Genomic DNA, 26,619 nt, shown 5'->3' with positions numbered 1-26,619 from the left:
AAGGTCCCATTCACACGACAGAATTTCCAAGTGGAGACATTCTGCTTGGAAATTTTGATGCAGCAGTCTCCAATTGTTTTCAATAGGATTCTTCTTTTTGTGAAATGCACTCATATGTATTGCTGTCAGTGGAGACAGTACATCACAGTGTGATTTGGCCCTTAAACAGGGGTACTTCTGCGGAAAACTTTCTTTTTTTTTTTTAAATCAACTGTGCCAGAAAGTAAGATTTGTAAATTACTTCTATGTAGAAATCTTAATCCTTCCAGGACTTTTCAGCTGCTGTATGCTCAAGAGGAAGTTGTATAGTTCTTTTTTGTCTGACTGCTACTCTGGACAGTTCCTGATATGGACAGAGGTGTCAGCAGTGAGCACTGTGGTCAGACTGAAAAGAACAACACAAACTTTCTTTGTAGTATACAGCAGCTGATAAGTACTAGAAGGGTTAAGATTTTTTAATAGAAGTAGTTTACAAATCTGTTTAACTTTCTCGTTTTCTGTCGTGTTGGACAAAGAGAAAACCAAAACCAAACTGACAAAGGAATGGAAATCATAAGAGTGGGGGAAGCGAATATTAAATGCCTAGTTAGGGAAAATAGTGTCAGCACACAGGTACAACCGCTGCACCATTCATACAGGCAACAAGAGAAACCATTCTTGTGATCGGTGATGGTCCAAGCAGTCAGAACCCTCCCCCTCTGATCAGACACATCTTGTTGGAAGGTGATAAGTGTTACTCTAGTGATGAGAGGACAGGTACCTGCAGAAGGCGATCAAATGGCTTAAGTCCCCCAATGTCTCCAGGTCCACTTGGACGAATGTTCTTCACATAAACTCCTTTTTCCAGCAGACCATCAGCTACGCTAAATCCAAAGTCATCTCTATCTGAGTCCTTGAATAAAGAGATCTGAAGAAGAGGTGACACATTTAGTCTGTCGGCCATTACCATACCAACCCATGCACATTATAAACTGCTCACTGACCCAAGAGAAATACCAAATTCCACTATTTATCCTGATTATTGATTATGCAATATGCACCGAGCAGAAACAGCCCCTTCATTCTTGTACCAGACATAGTGGCACATTTCATCCTCTGCAGATAGGGGTTGGGATCCCCACAGATCACACATTAGTGATAAGCCATCAATGTCTGGATTCAGAATGCAAAGGATAGGCAAAGTAACTATACTCATTCTGTCTTATCATTTCTACAGGAAATACTGTACTAATAATGGAGTTTATCTATCCTCAGTTATTAAAGCATTCTTTTGATGTTCAGCAAGTCCTCTATTTGGCTCAATGTGCCTAATGCTTTAAGGGATGAGGTGTCATTGCCACACAATAAAAGGACAAGAAAACACACCATCCTGTGGCCAAACATTTCTGGAGCCTATTTCATAATAAAGAACATAGGAAAGTTGTGGTACTAAAAAGGCCACCACAAACCGCCAGAGGGGTCTAGAAATACAAATTTTTCACCAAGAAATGATGCAAGTATTGACAAAAATTTTGCACTATATTGAGGTAGAATATGTCACAAAAAAAACTCTCTGAATCAAATTCATAAGTAAAAGCATCCCAGAGTTATTAATGCATACAGTGAAGGTGGTCAGATTTGCAACACATGGCTGTGTCCTTAAAGGGGTATTCCAGGATTTTTTAATTTTTTTTATTTGACTATGATACAGGGGCTGTAAAGTTAGCATAGTTCATAATATAGTGTCTGTACCTGTGTGTGATGGTTTTCTCACAATTCTTCTGTGATTTTCACTCCAATATTTATTTTTAACAGCATACAAAATGACTGTTGTCTCAGATTTTTCCCAGGTTGCAATGCGGCCGAGACCTGATTCACTAGTCAGCTGATGACAGGGAGCCTGTCTGCTTTAATGGGTGGACTGATCGCTTGGTGGTAGAGAGATCAACTACAACTAATGTAACAGCTGTAGGCACCCTGATTGAAAACCACAGGTCTTTTGATGGATGCAGCTCATTTATGTTTCAATGGGTGGGGTGGCTGATGTGTGGGAGGGAGGGAAATGGAATTGTGGGATTTGTATTCAAAAAAAGAAAAGTCAAACAGGAAATCCAAGTTCACAAAAAGCTAGCCACAGTGTTATGGTAATCTCATGACACTTTATGTTGGATAACCCCTTGAAGGTCAAAATGGGATATGTCTTTAAGGGGTTAAAGACATATAATAGTTGCATGTGTTCCATGCAAGGTCATAGTCTATTCAGGAAGGATCGGACAAAACTGAAAGGGGAGGAGTTTGTCTTTATGTAAAGTCCAGTCTGAAGTCCGCACTGCGGGAGGATATATGGGAGGGAAATGATAATGTGGAGTCATTATGGGTAGAAATATGGAGATGACAATAAAAAAAATTCTGATAGGGGGTTGCTATAAGCCACCAAATACAATGGAAGAGGAAGAAGATCAATTACTGAGGCAAATAAACAAGTCAGCAAATCAAAATGATGTGATAATAATGGGGGACTATAACTATCCTGATATAAACTGGGAGACTGAGACCTGTCAATCTCATAAAGGAAACAGGTTTCTGACTATAGCTAAAGACAATTATCTGTCCCAAATGGTGCAGGGCTGACCAGAGGGGGCGCCCTACTAGACTTAATATTAACCAACGTACCTGACAGAGTAATTAATGTGCAAGTAGATGGACACCTAGGAAATAGTGATCATAATATAATACATTATAACTTGTTCTTCAATAAGGGAATCTCTCGAGGGGCCACAAAAACGATGAACTTTAGGAAGGCAAAGTTCGATCAACTCAGAGAAGCCCATAACAATATAAAATGGGATACTGTCCTCAAAAACAAGAATACTGACACTAAATAGGAGACTCTTAAAAATATCAAATTCTCACTGTAAGATGTATAGGGTCAGAAGTAAAAGAAAACCAATGTGGATGAATAAAAAATGGTAAGGAGGCAATAAATGACAAAAATAAAGCATTTAAACTACTAAAACAGGACAGCAGTGAAGAAGCATTAAAAATCTATAGTGAAAAATGTGAAATATGTAAAAAAAAAAAAAAAAAAAAAAAAAAAACGCAAAAAATAGAGACAGACTCATTGCCAAAGAGAGTAAAAACTAACCCCAAAATGTTCTTTAACTATATAAATAGCAAAAAAAAGGTCAAAAATGAAAGTGTAGGCCCTTTAAAAAAATGATGAGGAAGAAATTATAGACGGGGAACAGGAAAAAGCAAATATATTAAACAAATTCTTCTCCACTGTATTCACCGAGGAAAATGAAATGCCAGGTGAAATACAGTGTGATAAGGTTAACTCCCCAGTACAGGTCACCTGTCTAACCCAGGAAGAAGTACAGTGCCACCTACAAAAAATAAAAATAGACAAATCACCAGGTCCAGATGGCATTCACCCCCATGTTCTAAAGGAATTAAGTAATGTAATAGACAGACCCCTATTTTTAATATTCAGGGACTCTATAGTAACAGGGACTGTTCCCCATGACCCCTTAAAAAGGGGGAAAAAGGTGACCCCGGGGATTATAGACCTGTTAGTTTAACCTCGGTTGTATGTAAATTGTTTGAGGGTTTCCTAAGGGATGCTATTTGGGAGTATCTTGATAAAAATAAATGTATGACTACATATCAGCATGGCTTTATGAGGGATCGAGGAGGTGAGCTCCAGACTGGACCAGGGGGAATCACTGGATGTCATATATCTGGATTTTTCCAAAGCATTTGATATGGTGCCACATAAAAGGTTAGTGCATAAAATGAGAAGGATTGGGCTGGGGGAAAGTAACTGGCTCAGTGATAGGAAACAGAGCGTGGTTATTAATGGAACTTATTCTGATTGGGTGACTGTTATTAGTGGGGTACCACAGGGGTCTGTCTTGGGTCCTATTGTATTTAATATATTCATGAATGACCTTGTAGAGGGGTTGAAAAGTAAAGTAGCAATCTTTGCAGATGATACTAAACTGTAAAGCGGTAAACACAATAGAGGACAGTGCACTGTTACAAATGGATCTGGATAGGTTGGAGGTTTGGGCTGGGAAGTGGCAGATGAGGCTTAACACTGATAAATGTAAGGTTATGCACATGGGGAAGAATAATCCGGGCTGGGATTATTTATTAAATGGGAAAACACTTGGGACGACTGACATGGAAAAGGATTTAGGAGTCTTAGTTAACAGTAAATTTAGCTGTAGTGACCAGTGTCCGTCAGCTGCTGCCAAGGCAAATAAAATCATGGGGTGCATCAATAGGGGCATAGATGCCCACGACAAGGAAATAATTCTACCGCTGTACAAATCACTAGTCAGACCACACATAGAATACTGTGTACAGTACTGGGCACCAGTGTGCAAGAAAGATATAGTGGAGCTGGAGAGGGTTCAAAGTAATATGGGGAATGGGAGGACTACAGTACCCAGAAAGATTATCAGAATTAGGGTTATTTAGTTTAGAAAAAAGAAGGCTTATAATAACTATGTATAAATATATCAGGGGACAGTACAGAGATCTCTCCCATGACCTATTTATACCCAGGACTGTATCTATAACAAGGGGGCATCCTCTACGTCTTGAGGAAAGAAGGTTTCTACAGCAGCACAGATGGGGGTTCTTTACTGTAAGAGCAGTGAGACTGTGGAATTCTCTCCCGGAGGAGGTGGTCATGGTGAACTCTGTAAAAGAGTTCAAAAGGGGCTGGATAGATTTTTGGAGAATAATATCATCGCTGGTTATGGATACTATATTTATAGGGACAGAACGTTGATCCAGGGATTTATTCTGATGCCATATTTGGAGTCGAAAAGGAATTTTTACCTCTAGTATGAGGGTTTTTTGCATTCCTCTGGATCAACTCAGTAGGGACTCATTAGGGATATAGGTTGAACTTGATGGACTCTGGTCTTTTTTCAACCTTATGAACTATGTAATGTTTTGTTATATACAAGAAAACCTTTTAAAATTTAGCTCTGTACTTTCACAAGAAAGAACGTTAGTTTAACTTAGTCGCTTTAGTCTTCTATGCGCTGTATGCTGTAGTGCACATATACTCACAGGCTCCGTCTGGCTATCATTTCCTCCTGCCTCGAGGAGCATAGCGGTACTTTCTAGCTGTCAGTAGGTTACAGGCCCCGTATGAGGAGAATCACTATTCTAAGCAAGTTGTAGTGAATATATGTAACTAAGAATCACTATTTACGGGCTGTACCCGGTTTTGCTCTCTGCACATGTGGAGTGGGAGAAACCCAGGATTGCTGAGACATCAGGGTGCTGCGGATATATCAGGGAGGGTTCTCTTCCTCCTCTGCTCGAATTCCAATGTTGTTTTTTTTATTAGGAGAATGAGATCGCCACTACATGTTTAATCTGGCAGTAATCCAAGGCGTCTGTGCTGCTGGGTCCTGTGATACCCCAATGCTGGTTGTTCTCTATCAAGCCTTCTGATACGTTCAAAATAGCTCAGTATTTCACTCTTCCTCCACATCTATGGCAGTAAGTGGCAATAGCAATCATAGCATAAAGCATTTAAGCAATGGAGACTGAACGTGTTTCGGATTTCGTAACCCCTTTCTCAGCAGAGGATATGTTGTTATACACCATTGATTGCTATTTTTTCTTTATTTTGAACAATTGGTACATTTACCGCCATAGATGTGAACAGAATACTATAGAGCATATTGGGATAACAGACTATTAGTTATTCTCCATACAAGAGTTCTTTATTCCCTGATATTTTGTTACATATTGTAACTAACTTTTTGCTATTACATTGTTACATATTATATTACATATTGCTTTTTAGCCATACCTTGCTATTTAGCCTGCAGGGCCAGACATTTTTCTTTTTATTATCATTTAGCTTATATAAGTGTTACACGACGTGATCACTCATAAGTGATAAGCCATAAGGGTAAGGTGAGCCACTAATCCATTCTATTTGTAACTCTTAGGATGTAAATCATCTGTAATATCTGAGCTCATACAATTAAGAACATCGCATGATTTAGAACAATAAAGAAGAGAATGGGATGCATTCTGACCTTGTGTAACTCCACAGGAGTTGGCGACATAATTTCTTTCATCTCTTGTTTCATTTTTCTCATGGACACAGATTTTCTCCCAACATCAGATGGTAATGTGTTGCTCCGGGTATTCTGGCTGTAATGTGGTCTGACAGAGCTCTTTTCTTGGAAACTTGCTTGTCGGCCCAACTGCCCCCGAGGCTGAGAGTTTTCATGATTCAGGCTCAGTGTGCTGCCGGACATGATGGTCGCCTTCGGCAAAAACAGAAACAACTCATATTAACTGTTCATGTAATGCTTTCCAGTCATGGTTCAGGGTGGAGCTGGTTATACTGGCTGAGAACATGTGATATCTGGTTAAGAAATTCTAGTGTAGGGATGCTACTCTATTCTTGGAACCCTGAAATATAACGTGTCTGGTTCTGCATTTCTCAGAACGTTCTATCTGGCCCTTCACAATAATACCTAGCACTGGGGTTCGGGGATCCACCCTGTGGCTGCACACTGCATGTACTTTGTCTATATGCTGCACTTTCTCTGTACTCTCAGCCTTATTGGCCCTAACACTTGTATATTTTTGTTTTTATAATTGGGGATGTAATCAGTCTGGTGCATTGACCAATTATTATTTAGGGGTTATCCCTTTTATCTGCTATTTTGTATGAGCATATAGGTATTGTGCTATGTGGGATCCCCCCTCCAGTACACATCTTTTTCTTTCCATACCCCATATGGGATTGTGTCCTCTTTTTATATATTTTTTTTTTACTAAATGCTACTATATTTTTGATCTATGGTTTCCTATGTAGACTGTTTAAGATTTGTTCCACCGGACCCTTTAATTTGTGCGCTCATATACTTCTGATTGAGTGCTTCTAATTTTTGGCTATTCTCCTGGTGACTTCTTAGTGCTAGGTATAATGTGACCGTATACTGATCACAGGACTCTCTCAGTGCAAGCATTGACTCCTGCGATCAGCATCGTGTCACATTATACCTAGCACTAAGAAGTCCAGTGATAATCATCGAGTCACAATAATACCTAGCACTGAGGAGTCCTGCGATCAGGATTTGGGTCACACTATACCTGGCACTGAGGAGTCCTGCGATCAGCACTTGGGTCACACTATACCTGGCACTGAGGAGTCCTGCGATCAGCACTTGGGTCACACTATACCTGGCACTGAGGAGTCCTGCGATCAGCACTTGGGTCACATTATACCTAGCACTGAGGAGTCCTGTGATTAGCACTTGGGTCACATTATACCTAGCACTGAGGAGTCCTGCGATCACGACTTGGGTCACATTATACCTGGCACTGAGGAGTCCTGTGATCAGCACTTAGGTTGGGTCACATTATACCTGGCACTGAGGAGTCCTGCGATCAGCATTTGGGTCACATTATACATGGCACTGAGGAGTCCTGCGATCAGGACTTGGGTCACATTATACCTAGCACTGAGGAGTCCTGCGATCAGCACTTGGGTCACATTATACCTAGCACTGAGGAGTCCTGTGATCAGCACTTGGGTCACATTATACCTGGCACTGAGGAGTCCTGCGATCAGCACTTGGGTCAAACTATACCTAGCACTGAGGAGTCCTGCGATCAGCACTTGGGTCACATTATACCTGGCACTGAGGAGTCCTGCGATCAGCACTTGGGTCACACTATACCTAGCACTGAGGAGTCCTGTGATCAGCACTTGGGTCACATTATACCTAGCACTGAGTAGTCCTGTGATCAGCACTTGGGTCACATTATACCTAGCACTGAGGAGTCCTGCGATCACAACTTGGGTCACATTATACCTGGCACTGAGGAGTCCTGCGATCAGCACTTGGGTCACACTATACCTGGCACTGAGGAGTCCTGCGATCAGCACTTGGGTCACACTATACCTGGCACTGAGGAGTCCTGCGATCAGCACTTGGGTCACATTATACCTAGCACTGAGGAGTCCTGTAATTAGCACTTGGGTCACATTATACCTAGCACTGAGGAGTCCTGCGATCACGACTTGGGTCACATTATACCTGGCACTGAGGAGTCCTGCGATCACGACTTGGGTCACATTATACCTGGCACTGAGGAGTCCTGTGATCATCACTTAGGTTGGGTCACATTATACCTGGCACTGAGGAGTCCTGCGATCAGCATTTGGGTCACATTATACATGGCTCTGAGGAGTCCTGCGATCAGGACTTGGGTCACATTATACCTGGCACTGAGGAGTCCTGCGATCACGACTTGGGTCACATTATACCTGGCACTGAGGAGTCCTGTGATCAGCACTTAGGTTGGGTCACATTATACCTGGCACTGAGGAGTCCTGCGATCAGGACTTGGGTCACATTATACCTAGCACTGAGGAGTCCTGCGATCAGCACTTGGGTCACATTATACCTAGCACTGAGGAGTCCTGTGATCAGCACTTGGGTCACATTATACCTGGCACTGAGGAGTCCTGCGATCAGCACTTGGGTCACACTATACCTGGCACTGAGGAGTCCTGCGATCAGCACTTGGGTCACATTATACCTAGCACTGAGGAGTCCTGTAATTAGCACTTGGGTCACATTATACCTAGCACTGAGGAGTCCTGCGATCACGACTTGGGTCACATTATACCTGGCACTGAGGAGTCCTGCGATCACGACTTGGGTCACATTATACCTGGCACTGAGGAGTCCTGTGATCATCACTTAGGTTGGGTCACATTATACCTGGCACTGAGGAGTCCTGCGATCAGCATTTGGGTCACATTATACATGGCTCTGAGGAGTCCTGCGATCAGGACTTGGGTCACATTATACCTGGCACTGAGGAGTCCTGCGATCACGACTTGGGTCACATTATACCTGGCACTGAGGAGTCCTGTGATCAGCACTTGGGTCACATTATACCTAGCACTGAGGAGTCCTGCGATCAGGACTTGGGTCACATTATACCTGGCACTGAGGAGTCCTGTGATCAGCACTTGGGTCACATTATACCTGGCACTGAGGAGTCCTGCGATCAGGACTTGGGTCACATTATACCTAGCACTGAGGAGTCCTGCGATCAGCACTTGGGTCACATTATACCTAGCACTGAGGAGTCCTGTGATCAGCACTTGGGTCACATTATACCTGGCACTGAGGAGTCCTGCGATCAGCACTTGGGTCAAACTATACCTAGCACTGAGGAGTCCTGCGATCAGCACTTGGGTCACATTATACCTGGCACTGAGGAGTCCTGCGATCAGCACTTGGGTCACACTATACCTAGCACTGAGGAGTCCTGTGATCAGCACTTGGGTCACATTATACCTAGCACTGAGTAGTCCTGTGATCAGCACTTGGGTCACATTATACCTAGCACTGAGGAGTCCTGCGATCACAACTTGGGTCACATTATACCTGGCACTGAGGAGTCCTGCGATCAGCACTTGGGTCAAACTATACCTAGCACTGAGGAGTCCTGCGATCAGCACTTGGGTCACATTATACCTGGCACTGAGGAGTCCTGCGATCAGCACTTGGGTCACATTATACCTAGCACTGAGGAGTCCTGTGATCAGCACTTGGGTCACATTATACCTGGCACTGAGGAGTCCTGCGATCAGCACTTGGGTCACATTATACATGGCACTGAGGAGTCCTGCGATCAGGACTTGGGTCACATTATACCTGGCACTGAGGAGTCCTGCGATCAGCACTTGGGTCACATTATACCTGGCACTGAGGAGTCCTGCGATCAGCACTTGGTCACATTATACCTAGCACTGAGGAGTCCTGTGATCAGCACTTGGGTCACATTATACCTGGCACTGAGGAGTCCTGCGATCAGCACTTGGGTCACATTATACATGGCACTGAGGAGTCCTGCGATCAGGACTTGGGTCACATTATACCTGGCACTGAGGAGTCCTGCGATCAGCACTTGGGTCACATTATACCTGGCACTGAGGAGTCCTGCGATCAGCACTTGGTCACATTATACCTAGCACTGAGGAGTCCTGTGATCAGCACTTGGGTCACATTATACCTAGCACTGAGGAGTCCTGCGATCACGACTTGGGTCACATTATACCTGGCACAGAGGAGTCCTGCGATCAGCACTTGGTCACATTATACCTAGCACTGAGGAGTCCTGTGATCAGCACTTGGGTCACATTATACCTAGCACTGAGGAGTCCTGCGATCACGACTTGGGTCACATTATACCTGGCACTGAGGAGTCCTGCGATCAGCACTTGGTCACATTATACCTAGCACTGAGGAGTCCTGTGATCAGCACTTGGGTCACATTATACCTAGCACTGAGGAGTCCTGCGATCACGACTTGGGTCACATTATACCTGGCACTGAGGAGTCCTGCGATCAGCACTTGGGTCACATTATACCTGGCACTGAGGAGTCCTGTGATTAGCACTTGGGTCACATTATACCTAGCACTGAGGAGTCCTGCGATCAGCACTTGGGTCACATTATACCTAGCACTGAGGAGTCCTGTGATTAGCACTTGGGTCACATTATACCTAGCACTGAGGAGTCCTGTGATTAGCACTTGGGTCACATTATACCTGGCACTGAGGAGTCCTGTGATCATCACTTAGGTTGGGTCACATTATACCTAGCACTGAGGAGTCCTGTGATCAGCACTTGGGTCACATTATACCTGGCACTGAGGAGTCCTGTGATCAGCACTTGGGTCACATTATACATGGCACTGAGGAGTCCTGCAATCAGCACTTGGGTCACACTATACCTGGCACTGAGGAGTCCTGCGATCAGCACTTGGGTCACACTATACCTAGCACTGAGGAGTCCTGTGATCAACACTTAGGTTGGGTTACATTATACCTGGCACTGAGGAGTCCTGCGATCAGCACTTGGGTCACATTATACATGGCACTGAGGAGTCCTGCGATCAGGACTTGGGTCACATTATACCTAGCACTGAGGAGTCCTGCGATCACGACTTGGGTCACATTATACCTGGCACAGAGGAGTCCTGCGATCAGCACTTGGGTCACATTATACCTAGCACTGAGGAGTCCTGTGATCAGCACTTGGGTCACATTATACCTGGCACTGAGGAGTCCTGCGATCAGCACTTGGGTCAAACTATACCTAGCACTGAGGAGTCCTGTGATCAGCACTTGGGTCACATTATACCTAGCACTGAGGAGTCCTGCGATCACGACTTGGGTCACATTATACCTGGCACAGAGGAGTCCTGTGATCAGCACTTGGGTCACATTATACCTGGCACTGAGGAGTCCTGCGATCAGCACTTAGGTCACATTATACCTAGCACTGAGGAGTCCTGCGATCAGCACTTGGGTCACATTATACCTGGCACTGAGGAGTCCTGCGATCAGCACTTGGTCACATTATACCTAGCACTGAGGAGTCCTGTGATCAGCACTTGGGTCACATTATACCTAGCACTGAGGAGTCCTGCGATCACGACTTGGGTCACATTATACCTGGCACTGAGGAGTCCTGCGATCAGCACTTGGGTCACATTATACCTAGCACTGAGGAGTCCTGTGATTAGCACTTGGGTCACATTATACCTAGCACTGAGGAGTCCTGCGATCAGCACTTGGGTCACATTATACCTAGCACTGAGGAGTCCTGTGATTAGCACTTGGGTCACATTATACATGGCACTGAGGAGTCCTGCGATCAGCACTTGGGTCACACTATACCTAGCACTGAGGAGTCCTGTGATCATCACTTAGGTTGGGTCACATTATACCTAGCACTGAGGAGTCCTGTGATCAGCACTTGGGTCACATTATACCTGGCACTGAGGAGTCCTGTGATCAGCACTTGGGTCACATTATACATGGCACTGAGGAGTCCTGCGATCAGGACTTGGGTCACATTATACCTAGCACTGAGGAGTCCTGCGATCAGCACTTGGGTCACATTATACCTAGCACTGAGGAGTCCTGTGATCAGCACTTGGGTCACATTATACCTGGCACTGAGGAGTCCTGCGATCAGCACTTGGGTCACATTATACATGGCACTGAGGAGTCCTGCGATCAGCACTTGGGTCAAACTATACCTAGCACTGAGGAGTCCTGCGATCAGCACTTGGGTCACATTATACCTGGCACTGAGGAGTCCTGCGATCAGCACTTGGGTCACACTATACCTAGCACTGAGGAGTCCTGTGATCAGCACTTAGGTTGGGTCACATTATACATGGCACTGAGGAGTCCTGCGATCAGCACTTGGGTCACATTATACATGGCACTGAGGAGTCCTGCGATCAGGACTTGGGTCACATTATACCTAGCACTGAGGAGTCCTGCGATCAGCACTTGGGTCACATTATACCTAGCACTGAGGAGTCCTGTGATCAGCACTTGGGTCACATTATACCTGGCACTGAGGAGTCCTGCGATCAGCACTTGGGTCACATTATACCTAGCACTGAGGAGTCCTGTGATCAGCACTTGGGTCACATTATACCTGGCACTGAGGAGTCCTGCGATCAGCACTTGGGTCAAACTATACCTAGCACTGAGGAGTCCTGTGATCAGCACTTGGGTCACATTATACCTAGCACTGAGGAGTCCTGCGATCACGACTTGGGTCACATTATACCTGGCACAGAGGAGTCCTGTGATCAGCACTTGGGTCACATTATACCTGGCACTGAGGAGTCCTGCGATCAGCACTTAGGTCACATTATACCTAGCACTGAGGAGTCCTGCGATCAGCACTTGGGTCACATTATACCTGGCACTGAGGAGTCCTGCGATCAGCACTTGGTCACATTATACCTAGCACTGAGGAGTCCTGTGATCAGCACTTGGGTCACATTATACCTAGCACTGAGGAGTCCTGCGATCACGACTTGGGTCACATTATACCTGGCACTGAGGAGTCCTGCGATCAGCACTTGGGTCACATTATACCTAGCACTGAGGAGTCCTGTGATTAGCACTTGGGTCACATTATACCTAGCACTGAGGAGTCCTGTGATTAGCACTTGGGTCACATTATACCTGGCACTGAGGAGTCCTGTGATCATCACTTAGGTTGGGTCACATTATACCTAGCACTGAGGAGTCCTGTGATCAGCACTTGGGTCACATTATACCTGGCACTGAGGAGTCCTGTGATCAGCACTTGGGTCACATTATACATGGCACTGAGGAGTCCTGCAATCAGCACTTGGGTCACACTATACCTGGCACTGAGGAGTCCTGCAATCAGCACTTGGGTCACACTATACCTAGCACTGAGGAGTCCTGTGATCAGCACTTAGGTTGGGTCACATTATACCTGGCACTGAGGAGTCCTGCGATCAGCACTTGGGTCACATTATACATGGCACTGAGGAGTCCTGCGATCAGGACTTGGGTCACATTATACCTAGCACTGAGGAGTCCTGCGATCAGCACTTGGGTCACATTATACCTAGCACTGAGGAGTCCTGTGATCAGCACTTGGGTCACATTATACCTGGCACTGAGGAGTCCTGCGATCAGGACTTGGGTCACATTATACCTAGCACTGAGGAGTCCTGCGATCAGCACTTGGGTCACATTATACCTAGCACTGAGGAGTCCTGTGATCAGCACTTGGGTCACATTATACCTGGCACTGAGGAGTCCTGCGATCAGCACTTGGGTCAAACTATACCTAGCACTGAGGAGTCCTGTGATCAGCACTTGGGTCACATTATACCTAGCACTGAGGAGTCCTGCGATCACGACTTGGGTCACATTATACCTGGCACAGAGGAGTCCTGTGATCAGCACTTGGGTCACATTATACCTGGCACTGAGGAGTCCTGCGATCAGCACTTGGTCACATTATACCTAGCACTGAGGAGTCCTGTGATCAGCACTTGGGTCACATTATACCTAGCACTGAGGAGTCCTGCGATCACGACTTGGGTCACATTATACCTGGCACTGAGGAGTCCTGCGATCAGCACTTGGGTCACATTATACCTAGCACTGAGGAGTCCTGTGATTAGCACTTGGGTCACATTATACCTAGCACTGAGGAGTCCTGCGATCAGCACTTGGGTCACATTATACCTAGCACTGAGGAGTCCTGTGATTAGCACTTGGGTCACATTATACCTAGCACTGAGGAGTCCTGTGATTAGCACTTGGGTCACATTATACCTGGCACTGAGGAGTCCTGTGATCATCACTTAGGTTGGGTCACATTATACCTAGCACTGAGGAGTCCTGTGATCAGCACTTGGGTCACATTATACCTGGCACTGAGGAGTCCTGTGATCAGCACTTGGGTCACATTATACATGGCACTGAGGAGTCCTGCAATCAGCACTTGGGTCACACTATACCTGGCACTGAGGAGTCCTGCGATCAGCACTTGGGTCACACTATACCTAGCACTGAGGAGTCCTGTGATCAGCACTTAGGTTGGGTCACATTATACCTGGCACTGAGGAGTCCTGCGATCAGCACTTGGGTCACATTATACATGGCACTGAGGAGTCCTGCGATCAGGACTTGGGTCACATTATACCTAGCACTGAGGAGTCCTGCGATCACAACTTGGGTCACATTATACCTGGCACAGAGGAGTCCTGTGATCAGCACTTGGGTCACATTATACCTGGCACTGAGGAGTCCTGCGATCAGCACTTGGGTCACATTATACCTAGCACTGAGGAGTCCTGTGATCAGCACTTGGGTCACATTATACCTGGCACTGAGGAGTCCTGTGATCAGCACTTGGGTCACATTATACCTAGCACTGAGGAGTCCTGCGATCACGACTTGGGTCACATTATACCTGGCACAGAGGAGTCCTGTGATCAGCACTTGGGTCACATTATACCTGGCACTGAGGAGTCCTGCGATCAGCACTTAGGTCACATTATACCTAGCACTGAGGAGTCCTGCGATCAGCACTTGGGTCACATTATACCTGGCACTGAGGAGTCCTGCGATCAGCACTTGGGTCACATTATATCTAGCACTGAGGAGTCCTGCGATCAGCACTTGGTCACATTATACCTGGCACTGAGAAGTCCTGCGATCAGCACTTGGGTCACATTATACCTAGCACTGAGGAGTCCTGCGATCAGCACTTGGTCACATTATACCTGGCACTGAGGAGTCCTGCGATCAGCACTTGGGTCACATTATACCTAGCACTGAGGAGTCCTGTGATTAGCACTTGGGTCACATTATACCTGGCACTGAGGAGTCCTGTGATCATCACTTAGGTTGGGTCACATTATACCTAGCACTGAGGAGTCCTGTGATCAGCACTTGGGTCACATTATACCTGGCACTGAGGAGTCCTGTGATCAGCACTTGGGTCACATTATACATGGCACTGAGGAGTCCTGCAATCAGCACTTGGGTCACACTATACCTGGCACTGAGGAGTCCTGCAATCAGCACTTGGGTCACACTATACCTAGCACTGAGGAGTCCTGTGATCAGCACTTAGGTTGGGTCACATTATACCTGGCACTGAGGAGTCCTGCGATCAGCACTTGGGTCACATTATACATGGCACTGAGGAGTCCTGCGATCAGGACTTGGGTCACATTATACCTAGCACTGAGGAGTCCTGCGATCAGCACTTGGGTCACATTATACCTAGCACTGAGGAGTCCTGTGATCAGCACTTGGGTCACATTATACCTGGCACTGAGGAGTCCTGCGATCAGGACTTGGGTCACATTATACCTAGCACTGAGGAGTCCTGCGATCAGCACTTGGGTCACATTATACCTAGCACTGAGGAGTCCTGTGATCAGCACTTGGGTCACATTATACCTGGCACTGAGGAGTCCTGCGATCAGCACTTGGGTCAAACTATACCTAGCACTGAGGAGTCCTGTGATCAGCACTTGGGTCACATTATACCTAGCACTGAGGAGTCCTGCGATCACGACTTGGGTCACATTATACCTGGCACAGAGGAGTCCTGTGATCAGCACTTGGGTCACATTATACCTGGCACTGAGGAGTCCTGCGATCAGCACTTAGGTCACATTATACCTAGCACTGAGGAGTCCTGCGATCAGCACTTGGTCACATTATACCTAGCACTGAGGAGTCCTGTGATCAGCACTTGGGTCACATTATACCTAGCACTGAGGAGTCCTGCGATCACGACTTGGGTCACATTATACCTGGCACTGAGGAGTCCTGCGATCAGCACTTGGGTCACATTATACCTAGCACTGAGGAGTCCTGTGATTAGCACTTGGGTCACATTATACCTAGCACTGAGGAGTCCTGCGATCAGCACTTGGGTCACATTATACCTAGCACTGAGGAGTCCTGTGATTAGCACTTGGGTCACATTATACCTAGCACTGAGGAGTCCTGTGATTAGCACTTGGGTCACATTATACCTGGCACTGAGGAGTCCTGTGATCATCACTTAGGTTGGGTCACATTATACCTAGCACTGAGGAGTCCTGTGATCAGCACTTGGGTCACATTATACCTGGCACTGAGGAGTCCTGTGATCAGCACTTGGGTCACATTATACATGGCACTGAGGAGTCCTGCAATCAGCACTTGGGTCACACTATACCTGGCACTGAGGAGTCCTGCGATCAGCACTTGGGTCACACTATACCTAGCACTGAGGAGTCCTGTGATCAGCACTTAGGTTGGGTCACATTATACCTGGCACTGAGGAGTCCTGCGATCAGCACTTGGGTCACATTATACATGGCACTGAGGAGTCCTGCGATCAGGACTTGGGTCACATTATACCTAGCACTGAGGAGTCCTGCGATCATGACTTGGGTCACATTATGCCTGGCACAGAGGAGTCCTGTGATCAGCACTTGGGTCACATTATACCTGGCACTGAGGAGTCCTGCGATCAGCACTTGGGTCACATTATACCTAGCACTGAGGAGTCCTGTGATCAGCACTTGGGTCACATTATACCTGGCACTGAGGAGTCTTGCGATCAGCACTTGGGTCAAACTATACCTAGCACTGAGGAGTCCTGCGATCAGCACTTGGGTCACATTATACCTGGCACTGAGGAGTCCTGCGATCAGCACTTGGTCACATTATACCTAGCACTGAGGAGTCCTGTGATCAGCACTTGGGTCACATTATACCTAGCACTGAGGAGTCCTGCGATCACGACTTGGGTCACATTATACCTGGCACAGAGGAGTCCTGTGATCAGCACTTGGGTCACATTATACCTGGCACTGAGGAGTCCTGCGATCAGCACTTAGGTCACATTATACCTAGCACTGAGGAGTCCTGCGATCAGCACTTGGGTCACATTATACCTGGCACTGAGGAGTCCTGCGATCAGCACTTGGGTCACATTATACCTAGCACTGAGGAGTCCTGCGATCAGCACTTGGTCACATTATACCTGGCACTGAGAAGTCCTGCGATCAGCACTTGGGTCACATTATACCTAGCACTGAGGAGTCCTGCGATCAGCACTTGGTCACATTATACCTGGCACTGAGGAGTCCTGCGATCAGCACTTGGGTCACACTATACCTAGCACTGAGGAGTCCTGCGATCAGCACTTGGGTCACATTATACCTGGTACTGAGGAGTCCTGCGATCAGCACTTGGGTCACATTATACCTGGCACTGTGGAGTCCTGTGATCAGCACTTGGTCACATTATACCTGGCACTGAGGAGTCCTGTGATCAGCACTTGGGTCACATTATACCTAGCACTGAGGAGTCCTGCGATCACGACTTGGGTCACATTATACCTGGCACAGAGGAGTCCTGTGATCAGCACTTGGGTCACATTATACCTGGCACTGAGGAGTCCTGCGATCAGCACTTGGGTCACATTATACCTAGCACTGAGGAGTCCTGCGATCAGCACTTGGGTCACATTATACCTGGCACTGAGGAGTCCTGTGATCAGCACTTGGGTCACATTATACCTGGCACTGAGGAGTCCTGAGATCTGCACTTGGGTCAAACTATACCTAGCACTGAGGAGTCCTGCGATCAGCACTTGGGTCACATTATACCTGGCACTGAGGAGTCCTGCGATCAGCACTTGGGTCACATTATACCTAGCACTGAGGAGTCCTGTGATCAGCACTTGGGTCACATTATACCTAGCACTGAGGAGTCCTGCGATCACGACTTGGGTCACATTATACCTGGCACAGAGGAGTCCTGTGATCAGCACTTGGGTCACATTATACCTGGCACTGAGGAGTCCTGTGATCAGCACTTGGGTCACACTATACCTAGCACTGTGGAGTCCTGCGATCAGCACTTGGGTCACATTATACCTAGCACTGAGGAGTCCTGCGATCAGCACTTGGGTCACATTATACATGGCACTGAGGAGTCCTGCAATCAGCACTTGGGTCACACTATACCTGGCACTGAGGAGTCCTGCGATCAGCACTTGGGTCACACTATACCTAGCACTGAGGAGTCCTGTGATCAGCACTTAGGTTGGGTCACATTATACCTGGCACTGAGGAGTCCTGCGATCAGCACTTGGGTCACACTATACCTAGCACTGAGGAGTCCTGTGATCAGCACTTAGGTTGGGTCACATTATACCTGGCACTGAGGAGTCCTGCGATCAGCACTTGGGTCACATTATACATGGCACTGAGGAGTCCTGCGATCAGGACTTGGGTCACACTATACCTAGCACTGTGGAGTCCTGCGATCAGGACTTGGGTCACATTATACCTAGCACTGAGGAGTCCTGTGATCAGCATTTGGTCACATTATACATAGCACAATAAGAACCATCTTTTATAAAGAGCATTACTGCAATACAAAGGGTGCATGCATCTGAAGAAGATAATATTTTCTTTGTATGTATCCAATAGATTTAGATGGACAGATGTCCTTCACACAACACTGGGACATGTATAAATGGTGATGTGCGTGAACATCTTGTCACTCGTGGTCCTCATGTTGCAATTGCTTTTCATTTCTGCCATTCTACAAAAACAAGATTCAGTATAGAAAGTCTGACTATGAGGAACTGAGAAATTCGGTATTATTTCACACAAAGTACATGTGTACTGTATACGTTGGTTGTTTCACATTGTGCAGTTAGCAGTGCTATCTCAAGTGTTGTTTGCACATTATTCCACTTTATACATGTCCCCTTGAAAACAGATGCAAAGAGGTAAGAAGATCCCAGAATTGATCTGGAGGCAGGAGCAGAGGACAGAACCTTCCTACATGCCATCAGCCACCACACATAGCGCCCGCTCAGAAACTGCTACATAATATTGATGCAGTGTGCAAATCTATGCACATCCCGAGTTATGGCACCATTTTTATAAGCTTTGTGTTACAATAAGCACATAGTGTCTATCTACTGTTTTGTTGTAAAAAACAAACAAAAAAAAAACACAATTGGAACTATTGCTTTACTACCTTCAGTACAAGGTGAACTTCTGATGTCAACTATTAAATGAACAGTGAACTTAAAAGTATATCATATCTATGTGCAGGCTGTGGAAAGTAATTATAGCATCAGGCTCTGTTCACACGTGCAGCACTGCTTCAGATCCACTTTAGCAGTTTCTATTGTTTTTGGTGTGAAAATGGCATTGAATGCTTTGTTATTTTCTTGACATACACCAGCACAGAACCCATTATAAGTCAATGAGGGTCTGGCACATCATTGTGTCTTATGCTATAAATGGACGCCACAGCATATGTCTTTCATGAGGGCTCCTTATCTATTGTATTGTCACATTATAAATTTTCCTATAAAATTGATTGAAAGCTGGGACAGTACACTATCTACATAAACACATATTCAGGAGTCAAAGTTGGTTCTAAAAACACCTAACATAGGTCCACTAAAACTAACCAACACTATACTAGGCTGACACTGCCGGATAACAATGTTTACTAGAAAAAAAATGACGTCATATCTATTTCAACCAGATTTCATATATTTGCCCCATATAACTTTACTACCTTCATACATTCACTGTAAACATAGAAAATAAGGGTATGCAGTAACAAGCTGTTTATCTACATGCTGTTTTTTTTTACTTGCACACGCTGCACTCCAGCCATGACAAGCAAGAGGCTAGATCAATACACAATAAGCAACACGCAGGGAATGTATACCAAAAGAATCATGTTCCTAGAACATTTCTGACTGCCAGCTTTCTCCTGTGAAAATAATAAAAGGACGTTATCTACATAACACAACAATTCTATGGGTTTTATTCTTTGGGACTTGCATATTACCTCTAGTTCCCTCAGAATTCCTGACTGTCCACAGGTTTCTAGGTCTTCCAGTGCTTGGGACCAGAAATTCTCCTCTTGATCGGCTTCTGGATCCTCTGGACCTCCAATAAATCTAGAACCATAATAAAGATTATATAAAATATGCACAATACCACACAGGAACATTAGTTTCCCCCCCCCCCCCCCCCCTAGTAGTTCTTTCATAAAAGGTTGGTCTGCCATGAGGTTTTGCTACTAGGTCACCAGTAATAAAAAATAAAAATAAAAAAAGACCGCACACCGGTACCCAAGGATACAGTAGAAAAAAAAGTCAGAGAGACCTCTGTCTCTAATGGATGGACGCTCACCTCATTTGAGTGTTAAATGTGCTCATCACCCTTATGTCTGTTTGGTGTTACTCCGCAGCGCTATGAATTAAAAGTATTCTAACAGCATCGCATCCGGCTGGCCCGATGCATTGCTGAAAGAATACTTGTCATTCATAGCACTGCGGCGGCATATGTACATAGAAGCACTGTGGGGGCCAGATTACGCTATATGTCTGGCCCCCACTGCACTTCTATGGATGACAAGTATTCTTTAAGCAGAGCATTGGGCCAGTCGGCTTCACGGCCAGATGCGCTGCTTTTAGAATACTTTTCATTCATAGCGTTGCGGAGGCATATGATTATAGAAGCGCTGTGGGGGCCAGACTTATAGCGTTATCTGGCCCCCACAGTGCTTCTATGTACATATGCCGCCGCAGTGCTATGAATGACAAGTATTCTTTCAGAAGAAGACTTATATAGCGCAGCTGGGGGCAATATATATAGAAGTGCTATATAGACCTCCCCCCCCCCCCCCCAAGCAATTCTATATATCTTTCCCCACTGCAGTGCTTCTATTTCAAAACCCTGCCGGGAGCCCTGCATGGCTCCTCAGTACCGTCCATTCAGGGCTCCCGGCGGGGAATTAAAAAATTTAAGTAAATACATCATACATTGCAGGGGAGTGGAGCATGCCGCCCACTCCCCTGTTTAATAACTTCTAATCGCATCGGGTCTCAGAAGTGGGACCCGGTGCAATCAATCCCTCAGCCCCTGTACTACAACCCCCATCATGGAACAGAGTCTGTTCCATGATGGGGTTTGTAGTACAAACACTAATGTAGCCTCCCCAGCCACCGGCAGACTCCCGCAGCCGGGGAATTACTACTCCCATCATAGAAACAAGTCTGTTCCATGATGGGAGTAGTAGTAGTCCCTCAGCACTGCAGGAGTCTAAGCATGCTCAGAAGTAATAACGGATATTATAAACCAGGTGCAAACAGATGACATAAAGGCTCATCCGTCAGCCATAGACTTCAATGTTAAAAATAACGGCCTTTAATTCACCCGTTTCTTGTGACGGAAGAAATTTTGTGCATGTGCCATTTTTTCTTCCGTCACAACTAACGGCCGTTATGCATGACTGGCTATAACGAGTTATAACAGATAATCCAAAAATCCCATAGACTTGAATGGAATTTTGTAACCGCCATTTAACATGGCTTTTCTAATGGACGTTTATAATGGATCTTTTAACAGAACAACTTTATAGTGTGAAAGGGGCCTTAACAGTTACATAGAAAAATCCACTGTTAAAGAAAATGAGTTTTCTTCTGTTATTTAGGTAGATGCTTCACTACTCCTAGTAGTGGGCTCCAAAGTCACATAAGAGCCTTATATTTTGGTCTTTCCTGCCATGGTCTGTCCATACCAGCTGTGGGCATCATGTATCATAAGTTTAATGGTGTTCTTGCATTGTCCACCTGTGCACACTCAACCATCATGTCTAAGGGAATCCATAATGACCAGATGATGCCACCATAGTTCAGTAGTAATGATTTTTCTATCTGTTTTGATGCTGCCAGGGTTTGCTTTGGATTATCATGTGGAGGCTAAAGGTTTGGTAAATCCCCCACAGCCATTAGAGAATAATTACAATCTTGTACAAGCGAAAGGGAGAAAAACAGAATTTAGAAAACTGGTGTCTGTCTCCCGAATGTGGACTACAAGATCCTCAACTCATGGTCATAATCAGACGGATCATCCACGGATCAAACCTGCTGCATTCCTGGCTGTCTGATCACAGACAGCCTTGCCTATGGGAATACCGTGCATATGTCCAAAGTCCTGGTTAGTACTGTTTTATACAATATTCTAATACACTAAATGGCACCAGAATTAACCTTAACTGCAAATTGGTGAAAAAGATTACTAAGAGCTAAAATGACCCTGCAAACTGAAAATTCCACTATATTAAAGAGGTTATAAATTCTGCTGGCAACATGGACACGGAAATGATCTGGCAGAGTCCTGCACTGCAGATGGACTGTGCTCTATAGAAAGGTTCTGCGTTTTTTCCTGACACTGCATTAGAGGGCACTTCTGTCAAAACAAAGGTAAAATGGACTTAAGTGCAGCAATTCTTTTGCTGTTGAGTAAAACTATCACATAATACTTTCTACGATTCAGTATAGGTAGATACTACATGGCATTAATATTTTACCAGCAATCGGTTAACCAATGTTGTTAAAAACATTAGAAAAACAGAATGGAAAACGCACTCACCAAGGTCTTGCTGGGACAAATGGTATCTTTATTGCAGCATGTTGTACAGAAAATCACCAGGTTCAAAGGTGCACAGGGAGCAGTGGATGGCAACAGGCAGGGGGTGGCAACTAGTTTTGCCCACGTGGGCGCTTCCTCTGGCTCGCACTGACAGGTCAGTGCGAGCCAGAGGAAGTGCCCACATGCGCAAAGCTAGTTGCCACCCCCTGCCTGTTGCCATCCACAGCCCCTTTGCACCTGGTGATTTTCTGTACAACAAGCTGCAATAAAAATACCATTCATCTCAGCAAGAGCTTGGTGAGTGCGTTTTCCACTCTGTTTTTCTAAAGTTCACATCTATCAATATACTTATTTGGACAAACTGCACCACCAACTGGGGAAATGCACAGCGTATTTTCACCAGTACTTTCAAGGATTGCCTAAACCAATACATAATTTGGAAGTCTTCAAAACTAGCGGTGCCGGACATATATATCTTGTGTTTGGAATGTTGTTAAAACATAACTGTGATTCTGCAAAAATTGAACAATTTAGAGGATTTGGCATAAGTGTCACCTAAATAGTTTAACTCCATTCTGACATGAATTCAGTTTAGTTCATGATCGGTAACTAGGTGTTTATTCACTGCAGTATAGTGAGCCAATACATGATGTTACAGTCATGCCAGTACAAAGCATCACTAGCACCATTTTAAACACACCGGTATAAAAGGCTTGTTGCAATGTATCTTTACAGCCATTTTGTTATTTGGTTGCACCAAAATTTTAAAATAAACCAACTTTGCAAATAATCCTACTAAAATACTATGTTGTGTCTACTGTTTCTACACAGACTTGTGTGTTTACATAGTAACAGACTGAGTGGTCAGATTGTACAGTCATACATTCCATCTGTCCACTACATTGTGCTAGAATATCGCATTTATGCATTTTTTTGTCTCAGTTTCACTGTTTCCGCTATAGTCTGTTCAATTTTGCTGTATGCAAAAACGCAGTCAACTACGCTATTGTAAAGCAGCATATGTTGCGGCATCTATCTGTAAAGCAGCATGTTAAACGGACAGCATCTTATACTAAGATTCTCATTGTTGCCCATAGCAACCAACCAGGGACCAGCTTTCATATATTAAAGGGAAACGGATAGCTGGTTTACCTGCAATAAACCCAATACAAAGGGATAAAGGGGGAGATTTATCAAAACCTGTGTAGAGGAAGAGTGGTGCAGTTGCCCATAGCAACCACATAGCAATCAGATCACTTTCAATTCCCAGAGGCCTCTTTAAAAATGAAAGAAGCAATCTGATTGGTTGCTATGGGTAACTGCACCACTTTTCCTCTACACAGGTTTTGATAAATCTCCCCAATAGTGTGGGTGAACTGGATGAAAATGTTGTATAACCTACCAGAGTTAGTGGCGGCATTCCAGAGATACAGGGTGTACTAGCCTCCATTGCTAATATGGAAATATCATCCTTTGCACAATGGAGATGGGATCGGGCATATCCAGCATCCCTCCCTCTGTTTTCTTTGTTCCTATATGCCTGCAAACCTGGCACTTACATGGGTGAAGGGGTCTATGAATCTTCACAAGGTGGTCAGGCATATAGGAGCAGTGGGGACGGAGGCAGGGATGCTGGGTATGCCAGGTCCTGCCTCCATTGCACAAAGGACAACACTTACCTGGAGAAAATGTGCCGATCCTCAAAAGTTATACACTGTATTCCAGTTCACTCGCACTATAACCCTTTGTATTAAGTTTAGTGCAGGTGAACAAGCTGTCATTGGGACAATATAAAAAAAAGTGGCTTTGAAAATCATGTGGTTTTCTTAAAAAAAAAAAAAGGGCAAAAAAAAAAACAGCACAAAAAAAGAAGTGACAAAATTGGCTCAAGGACCTTTTAAGCTATTACCTAGAGTTGTGTTACATTCAGCACTATCTCAAAGGAGAAAACATGATCTCTTCATTTTTCTTCCCCTTTACACTCCTCATCTCCCCCTTCTCTGATCTTTTTTATGAGTCTACCCTACACTATCCATAGGACATGTTATGAACATATTGCTATATTATACGAATCAGTGCCATCACTTGGGTTGGTTGGTGTCACCTAGTGCGGTGAAAAATTGTGTTGTTTTTTTTGTCATTAGGACTGCCCTGATCTCCCACTGCAGGGCACTGATAGCGGCAGGCCAGCAAGACGTCTGACGGATCCATGGCAGTTGCGTTGAAGGTTTACACAATTTTTCCTACACACGTTGCATCGTATGCTACACAATTGGGGAGATTTATCAAAACCTGTGTAGAGAAAAAGTTGACCAGTTGCCCATTGCAGCCAATCAGCTTACCAGTTTCATTTTTGAAAAGGCCTCTGAAAGATGAAATAATCAATTTGATTGGTTGCTGTGGGCAACTGGTCATCTTTTCCTCTGGAAAGGTTTAGATAAATCACCCGTAATGTGTACGAAATTGAAGATCGTGGATTTAAACACCACCGCCTTGGCTCTATCAGAGGTCTTGGCTTTCCTCCTGACACAATCATCCTGCGCAAGTCACGTGGCAAAGCCGCCTTTCTCACTCTCCTCCACAGTTTTTCACTTGCGGCCAGAGAGCAAAACATTGTATGGGGTGACAGAATCGCAGGCTGATTACTTCCAGCTTGGTGGTGTTACCCAGGTGTGTCCCGCACACCCATAGCTATGCTCTTAATACTATTAAGCATGTTGGACTCTGTATGCAGGATCCTCTATCTTCTCTTTTCATCTTTTGTAATCTTTCATAAAATGAAATTTTCAAGCTAAAAAACAAAACAGCAAATTGCACACTGACTTTGGGGGGGGGGGGAGACATCACCTCCTAACAGTATAAGTTCAGAGACAAAGAAGGCAGCCATGTATTGCATGTGACACTTACAAATTCGGATTTTGATGGTTCAGTTCTGGCTTTAATTTGGTAAGCTACATGCAATGAGCCGATATGGAGAGTCCTAGCAGCATGGCATTAGTTATAAAGGTAAAATACCACACAAGGGGCACTAGAAAGCATCATAGAAGGGTGCTAAACATAGGTACAACATGGTGGTGCGGATCTGATGCCTAGCAAAAGTGTAACACATCAGGCCTGCCACCAAGCAATCTATAAAGACCCGGAAGCAACATATGTAAAAATTTACCATGCACGAAAGCACTCAAATTGAAAGCTTCTCCATAGGAATCAGGTTTATTTCTGTCCAATAGAACATTTTAATTCCTCTGACTAGAATTTGTCACTTGATCTCAAATGAACTGTCAGAGCATTAAATTAAAAAAGGAAAACCTGAGAGCACTCTAAATGTCAGCATTAATTAATAGGAGATGGCACAGGCAGCAAATGGCAACAGATATGGGCACATCCCTGGTGATGGGCGAACTTGTTCTGTACACTGCTTGCATCATGTAGAGAGCAGAACTTACCCACTGGCTGTTGGTCTATCCCACTCATCATCACTAAGTCCAGTATCCTGAAAGTGATTATTGGTTGGTCTATTCAAAGGAGACAGACTTCCCTTCTGTTTCGGGTTTCTCCATTCAAATGCATTAAAACTGAATCCGGAGGCTTGAAAGTTGGGTCCTGGAAAAAGTCACAGAAACCTTAATACAGGAAACTAAAATAATGCACCTAAAATGTGTTGTCTACACAGATTGAAACTTTATGCTGATATATGTAAGTGATTACAATATTACAGCAAAGATTAGATATTGTTGGCTTCACGGCATTGAGGCATACAGGTTCCGTATAGCATCA

General features: G+C 45.0%; 1 protein-coding gene across 26 annotated transcripts in view; it reads right to left on the bottom strand.

The window, feature by feature from the left end:
* Positions 1-26,619, bottom strand: part of GRIP1 (glutamate receptor interacting protein 1) — a 598,139-nt gene that overhangs the window by 2,293 nt on the left and 569,227 nt on the right. For 23 of the 26 annotated variants that reach the window (XM_056574218.1, XM_056574202.1, XM_056574216.1 and 20 more), the window contains 4 exons: positions 26,289-26,445; positions 20,252-20,363; positions 6,054-6,287; positions 761-907 (listed from right to left, as the gene is read on the bottom strand). In XM_056574218.1, the coding sequence (XP_056430193.1) occupies positions 761-907; positions 6,054-6,287; positions 20,252-20,363; positions 26,289-26,445 (650 nt within the window). Of the gene's footprint in view, positions 1-760; positions 908-6,053; positions 6,288-20,128; positions 20,174-20,251; positions 20,364-26,288; positions 26,446-26,619 lie in introns of all 26 variants that reach the window. The other 3 variants (XM_056574225.1, XM_056574226.1, XM_056574227.1) reach the window with 1 other exon arrangement.

The sequence above is a fragment of the Hyla sarda genome, chromosome 4, assembly GCF_029499605.1.
Source record: "Hyla sarda isolate aHylSar1 chromosome 4, aHylSar1.hap1, whole genome shotgun sequence".
Taxonomy (NCBI): domain Eukaryota; kingdom Metazoa; phylum Chordata; class Amphibia; order Anura; family Hylidae; genus Hyla; species Hyla sarda.
This window is presented reverse-complemented; position numbering and strand designations above follow the sequence as displayed.